Source organism: Rhinolophus ferrumequinum, chromosome X (assembly GCF_004115265.2).
Source record: "Rhinolophus ferrumequinum isolate MPI-CBG mRhiFer1 chromosome X, mRhiFer1_v1.p, whole genome shotgun sequence".
In the NCBI taxonomy this organism is placed as follows: domain Eukaryota; kingdom Metazoa; phylum Chordata; class Mammalia; order Chiroptera; family Rhinolophidae; genus Rhinolophus; species Rhinolophus ferrumequinum.
Genome location: NC_046284.1, coordinates 50948492 through 50955896, shown reverse-complemented (window position 1 = coordinate 50955896; position 7405 = coordinate 50948492). Strand labels below are relative to the sequence as shown.

The window sequence follows — 7405 nt, the reverse complement described above, 5'->3', positions numbered from 1 at the left end:
AGACCTGTGGTTTCATTTCTTCATTTTTGAGATAAGAGGGCTAGTCCACGTGACCTCTTCTCCCAAAGGTTCTCAAATTCTATGATTTCTACTCTACAGAAAATCACCTAGCCTTCCCAAGTCAGTACCCACTTGATCTAAAAAGAAAAGTGCCATTTCCATGTGACGAATCTGCTAACGTAGCTTTCTTGTGCCTTTTTTTTTTTTTTTTGGCTGAAAAGAGTACCCTTGTGTACTTCCTTAGAAGACTACCACGAATGAACCACAGGAGCCTTAACATAGTGATTATATTTATTATATTATTGCTACATTAGAAATGAAAATAAATTGTGAGAAGCTGCAAAAGCATGCAACTTCATGAAGATTATGGAGCAATGGAGGCATCCATTGCAGAAGGGTAAAAGTGGCTTATCCAATAGGAGGTGCAAGGACTACCCATACAAAAGTCATCAATGGTGAGAGTATCGACAGATCTGCCAGTTGGAATTTATGCACAATGGAAAGTTTAAAAATGTATGTAAAGGAACACTGGCTACCCCTTAGCCAGGGAGTATGGGTGAGAAGACATCAGAAGATGCCTGAAATCTCTACAACACAAAGGTTTACAAAAAACAAGCCCCAAACTAAGACACTCAGGCAATGTTGAAATTTGCTCCTGGGAGAAGATCCTCATTTTACGATGTTTGAACACACTCTTTTTCCTGCTGGATAGCTGGGGAAAAAACATAAACACACACACACACACAATCATTAAGAGGGCATTTTCCTAAGTAAGTTCAGTTTCTTCCAAAAGAGCTCTTTGCCAAGTCACTGAGGCTGCCATACCTGCTTTAAATTTAGAATGTCAAGGCACTAACCACAAATCCTCAGTCGTGTGTGTGCATGCATGCACACATGCATTAATCACCTGAACGTTCATCAGACTCTACATGAACTGTGGGGTTTTTTTTCCCCCTATTTGAGAGGTAGATTTATACTGTCATTTTCCTAATCGTTATTTTGAGAATGAGGAGCAAGTCAAGTATTTTCTTCAGGTTTATCTATCGCTATACAATGAATAATTATGAAGTTATGCCCTTTCAGACAATTTTTACTAACTTTGGAAATTTCAAACAATGCTGACATGATAAAACCTGCCCCTTGGCTTGGAGTTTCTTCAGCACAGTGTAAGTCTGAAGGGAAAAACTGATCCATTGATCCCTGGAAGACTTGAGTATACCCAAGATCTAAATTGATCCTCCCACCTCTTCTCGTGGTCAGTGAGAGAAGGCCAAAACCACAGTTTGCCAGGCTTCTTACAGATGAGATCACAGACCCATATCGCTAGATGCAGAAAAATGCCCAATAGCTAAAAATTTGACAAAACTAAGATGCTTTCAATCCTAAGTCCAATATTCCAAGATCAGTTTAAATGTGGTTTTTAGTAATTTTCCAACAAAAATTACTAAAGTTTTTTTAATTCCCCCATTACTACTAGGGCCTATTTTGTGAGAACCACTTACTTATATAAGCCAAGTAAAAAAGCAACTATTTTAGTGGTTACCAGAGGGTAAGGGTGGTGGTAGGTGGGAGATGAGGGTAAGGGGGATCAAATATATGGTGATGGAAGGAGAACTGACTCTGGATGGTGAACACACAATGTAATTTATAGATGATGTGATACAGAATTGTACAACTGAAATCTATATAATTTTACTAACAATTGTCACCCCAATAAATTAAAAAAAAGGCAACTATTTAATATTTTTAAATGTTGCATTAAATACATTGGTACTCTATTACTCAGTTTATGGCAACATTTACTAAAAGCATTTATTTACTAAGTGTATCAATTTTCACCATTGTTTGTCTCAACTAGAAAGCCCACATGACTTACTTTCCTTTGAGGGGAGAGTATTTTTTTCTTCTGTGTTAGTTTTCTTCAGTTTTGACCTGTCAAATTTCTCCACTTCGGACAAGTCTGGCTTATCACTCATCTTGACTAAAAGAAAGACGGGGGGAAGAAAAAACAATAACAAACCTTATCTGGTGGAACTATTATCACACTGAGGAGTAACAGCCAAAATTAAAATTCTCACATTGAATATCAATGTGTATTTTACCTGTTGATTTTCAACAGGAAAACAGCAACAGACCTTAGAAAAATCATGTTTTTATTAGATTACTTTTTATTCCACATCATTACCCCATCTCTGATAGGCAGTAAATGCAATTGGATTAGGATGCACTAGAAACCAAGATGCTCTAGAAATCCCCAGCCAATATGTCTGACTCTTAAAATCACAGCAAAGGTAAAATGGAGGTGATAGAAGCACAAGAGCAGTTAGAGATAGAAGAGAAAAATAAGGACTGGGTTTAACCAGTTAATGAATTTGTCACAGGAGATGGCACTGTTTCAGCATCTTCACTTTGTATGCAGTTACTTGGGGAAGGGGGGGCATTTTTCTTGGAGGGTAGGAAGCAGCACACAAAAAATGGTAGATTAAGTTGGACTAATTTCCATCTATTTCATCTGCCCAAAGAAAGTAGATTAAGGGGCTACAATAAGAGAGGAAGGTATTTAATCCAGTTATAACTAATTAAATGTCTCATAATAGCTCCTTGTGGCACTGGTTTGTAAACACTGTAAGAAGACACAGCTAATTAGGATCAGACCAAGGACTTCAGCAGAAAAGGATAAAACTAAATAGAGTTGATTTTTATGTTATTTCAGTGCGTTTTCTCCACAAAGGGAGAGGCGAGGAGATGAAGCTAGGAGATGAGGTGCCCTGTGACCACTCGGTTTGTCGCGAAGAGACAATAGGAGACCCTAGAGACCGGAGAGCAGAGCTCTCATGCGCGTGCCTGACCCCACCCTGGAGGTTTTAATGCACATCTAGTGCCCAGGGTAGAATGGCAAGGCCCCAAGCAGCCAGAAGTTCCGAATATACCTCCTTTCCCTCGAGGTCACCCTAAGACCCTCCTATGACCAGCGATCAGACGCCAATCTCCAAAGGTGAGAAACAGGGACTTCAAATAAATAACAGGGCTTGGCGCAAAGGCCAGTTTGTTGGCAGCACTTTGCTTATATTTTAAAATAACTATCATCCTAATCGGACGCCCATCCTCACCTATCGGCCATGGGAGGGGAGAGAGCGAAGGGCCAGCCACCAAGGGCCCATTCCAGAAGGTCCCCAAGCTCCCAGTCCTCACAGCCTGGGACCTGAAGCCACAGCGGACAAGTCGCTCTGCGGACCGCCTCCTCAGGTCTCCGGACCAACTCGGGAGGATTCGGCATCGCGCGCAGAAGGCGGCGCTGAGGAAGACAAAGGCGCGGACTAGCCAGGAGGCGCAGATCCAAAACGCCAGTCCCAACCCGGCCCCTCCAGTTGCCGAAGGCCAGACAGTCCCCGCCCCGCGTCCGCCGCGCCCTCTAGCCTCCAGCCCTCTGGCTCCAGGGGAGCCGCCCGTCCTCACCTGAAGGCTTGAAGACCGGTGAAAGGCAGCTGGCTGACCTAAGGCCGCTCCGCACACTGGCCGAGATTACCCTTCCCGCGCGGAACCCTGCAGTTATAAGCCTTGAGGCAGGCCCCGCCCATGACCCTGCCCCAGACCTCTCTGGTTGGTCGAGGGAACCCAGGCCCGCCTCCTCGCCCCTCCCTCCGCTCTAGCCTTGCAGGCCTGTGTCCACTGTCTCGCCTCTACTCAGGACCTTAACCCTGCATCAGGGTTTTGATGACGCCATACCGGACCCGCGTCCCCAGACCCAGTCCAAGCCCTCTCTGATTTGCCCAGGGATAGATCGCTGGCAGGCCGCCCTCGAATCTCCTGCTATTTTTGTCAGGAGGTTCCATTTCCCTTCTTCCCAAGTATATTCATTCCTCCACTATAATAGAGGCCTCTGCAATAAACAGCCACTTCTTGCCCAGTTAGCTTTGAATGTCTGAACTCCGAGATTCAAGCTGAATGAGCCCTAGTCAGGCTCTCTTGGCTTTTTACAGACATAGGAGACTAAATATGGGGCAACCACCAAACAATGGTTTGGAAGCGATGCTGTGTTATCTGTTCTAATCTTTGGCCAGGTCATGGAGGAAGGGTGCTCATGGAGACGGTGGCAGTTCAGGTTCATTCATTCCCACAGGCGGACATATATGTGACAGTGCTGCTCTCCTATGTAAAAGTCACATTTTCGATTTTCTCACCCACTGGACATGGTGGTAGCCAGTTTAAGATAATCAGACGAGAATCTACTGAAGCTATTCATCTTTATATCCCGATCCCTAGTACTTTGCTTGGCCTGTAGGGGACACGGGATAAATACGTACCTGTTTGTAGATTGAAATAGTAAATCCATGGTAGAGCAGATGTTTCGGATAGCAGCACCACCCAGTGTCTATGTTGGGGGAGAAAAGTGAGGATCCAGTAGTTACTTGAAAGGACTAAATCTTCAATGTCATTTTCTGGATACTCACCCAGAACCTTAGAGCATTAAGGTAAAATGGAGTAGGGCTATGTCTTTAGTTTCACCCCATATTTTCCATATGGCTCATGTATGGTGGTAGAGTTCTACATAGATCACCAATCACTCTCTACAAGGATTTCTCAAGCCTCCCCCATCTCTCTCCATTATCTTTTCTATGTTCTTGTAGCACATTGCGTTAATTTGAGAATTTTGTCTGTTGGAGAAACTTTTAAGAGAAAGGCAGACTCATTCAAAAACTAATATTTCACTTAACATAATGTTCTCTAGATCCATCCATGTTGTTGCAAATGGTAAGATTTCTTTCTTCCTTATGGCTGCATAATACTCCATTGTATAAATGTACCACAGTTTCTTAATCCAGTCATCTACCGATGGGCATTTTGGTTGTTTCCATGTCTTAGCTATTGTGTATAGTGCTGCAATAAACATAGGAGTGCATAGAGATTTTTGAATTGAAGTTCTGGATTTCTCCGGATAGATACCTAGGAGTGGAATTACTGGATCATAAGGTAGTTCCATTTTCAGAATTTTGAGATACCTCCATACTGTTTTCCATAGCGGCTGCCCCAGTCTGCAATCCCACCAACAGTGCACAAGCGTTCCCTTTTCTCCACATCCGCGCCAGCACTTGTTGTTTGTTGATTTATTGATGATAGCCATTCTGACTGGGGTGAGGTGGTATCTCATTGTGGTTTTTATTTGCATTTCTCTGATGGTTAGTGAGGTTGAGCATTTCTTCATATGTCTGTTTGCCATCTGTATGTCCTTTTCAGAAAAATGTCTCTTCAAGTCCTCTGCCCATTTTTTAATTGGATCGTTTGTTTTTTTGGAGTTGGGTTGAGTAAGTTTTCCATAGATTTGTGATATTAATCCCTTATCAGATATATCATTGGCAAATATCTTTTCCCATTCAGTAGGATCCCTTCTTGTTTTATTGATGGTTTCCTTTGCTGTGAAAAAACTTTTTAGTTTGATATAATCCCACATATTTATTCTTTCTCTTAGTTCCCTCGCGCGAGGGTGTATATCAGTAAAAATCTTACTCCGGGTAATGTCTGAGAAGTTTCTTCCTATATTTTCTTCTAGGTATTTTATGGTTTCAGACCTTACATTTAAGTCTTTAAGCCATTTTGAATTTATTTTTGTATATGGTGTAAGGAGGTGGTCCAACTTCATTTTTTTGCATGTGTCTGTCCAGGTTTCCCAGCACCATTTATTGAATAGACTGTCATTACTCCATCGTACATTCTTGCAGAGAACATTATGTTAAGTGAAATAAGTCAGACAGAGAAAGATAAGTTCCATATGATCTCACTTATTTGCGGATTCTAAAGAAAAGAATAAGTGAATGAACTAATCAGAAACTGTTTGGGAGACAATGAGGAAAAACTGAGGGTTGCTAGATGGGCGGGGGGAGTGGGGGGTGGGGGGGAGGGTGAGGGGATTGGAGGGCAGTCGGTGACCACAGGATGGCCACGGGGTTTGAAAATTAATCTGGGGAACGTAATTTGGTGGTTACCAGAGCGTAAGGGGGTTGGGGGGTGGGGGATGAGGGTGAGGGGGATCAAATGTACGGTGATGGAAGGGGAGCTGACTCTGGGTGGTGAACACACAGTGTGATTTATGGATGATGTGATTCAGAATTGCACAACTGAAATCTATGTAATTCTACTAACAATTGTCACCCCAATAAATTAAAAAAAAAAATGTTAAAAAGTAAAAAATAAATGAAAAAAAAAAAATAAAAAAAAAATGAGTTGGGTAAAAAAAAAAAAATAATAAAAAAATAAAAAAAATAAACATATTGTTCTGGATTGGTTTCCAGAGGTGAGTGAAGTGGGTGAAGGGGATCAGAAGGTACAAATTTCCAGCTATAAAATAAGTCCTGGGGGTGTAATGTCCAGCATGGTGACGATAGTTACCGATATTGTATAGTATATTTGAAAGCTGCTAAGAGTAAATCTTAAAAGTTCTCATCACAAAAAAAGAATTTTGTAACTATGTGTGGTAATGGTTGTTAACTAGACTTACTGTGGTATCTTTCTGCAATATATACAAACATCGGAATATTATTTTGTACACCTGAAACTAATACAATGTTATTTCTCAAAAAAAAAAAAAAAGGAAAAAAAAAATACTCGTACATACTACTCATGACTTAACAAGTGTTATCAACTAAATAAATGTGAGATTCAACATTTAAAAAAAAAAAAAAAAAAACTAATATTCATCAAGTACCTACAATGTCCCAGGCATTAAATATAATAAACACCAGTGTTTTCACCACTCAGATTTGAATATTGTTAACATTTGGTTATATTTACTTTTTCTTCTTTTAGGAATAAAAACATTACAGAAAAATCGAGGCATCCTTGCCTCGGGCCCCAAGGCCATTCATTCAGCTTCCCACTTCCCAGCAGTAGTTGTATCCTGAATGTCAAGTGAAGTTTCTAGCCCATTTTTCTATCACTACAGATTTATGTGATCTCTGCTCCCAGGAGCAATATGTAGCATTGTGTGAACCAGTGCCATGGGTGTATGACTGAACTTCCACATCACTGGGGGTTGACAGGAAGCCCCAATTCCCTCCCCCTCCCTAGCCCAAGCTTCAAAATCCTGCAGCCCCTACCTGCCCTGAATCCATCAGAACTCATCCAATGATGATGTTTATCCCCATTTGTACCAGTCACCACAAGAATCCCAAGATCCCCAGACATCCCTCAACTACCACATTCTAACCTCAATAAGGCTGTGACCACATCCCCTCTTTAGTTTACTTCACGAGCCCCTCCCCTACTCCTCAGACACAATGCCCTCTCGATAATTCTTCATATCCTCAATCTCTTCTCTGAATGTGCCCTTCATTGTCTTCCCCTAACAGAAACCAGGCTCTTCCCTGAGGATTCTGTGTCCCCTGAAGCCCACTCAAGAGGAGATGATTTC

At 41.8% G+C, this 7405-nt stretch overlaps 1 protein-coding gene across 1 annotated transcript; it reads right to left on the bottom strand.

Annotated features, from left to right (window-relative positions):
* Nucleotides 1-288: 288 nt before the first annotated feature.
* On the bottom strand, nt 289-3522 carry LOC117024642 (thymosin beta-15A). The gene is made up of 3 exons (XM_033110028.1): nt 3457-3522; nt 1877-1993; nt 289-712 (listed from the first exon to the last, which is right to left on the bottom strand). Exons 2-3 carry the CDS (start codon nt 1974-1976, stop codon nt 675-677), a joined length of 138 nt encoding a protein of 45 aa, XP_032965919.1. The 5' UTR covers nt 1977-1993; nt 3457-3522; the 3' UTR covers nt 289-674.
* Between the last annotated feature and the right edge of the window lie 3883 nt (nt 3523-7405).

Excerpts from the sequence above, each read along its gene's own strand:
- LOC117024642 (XM_033110028.1), bottom strand. The coding sequence starts at position 1,976 with ATGAGTGATAAGCCAGACTTGTCCGAAGTGGAGAAATTTGACAGGTCA. Across the intron at positions 713-1,876 it reads TACTCTCCCCTCAAAGGAAA|CTATCCAGCAGGAAAAAGAG; the intron begins GTAAGTCATGTG and ends TTTTTTCCCCAG.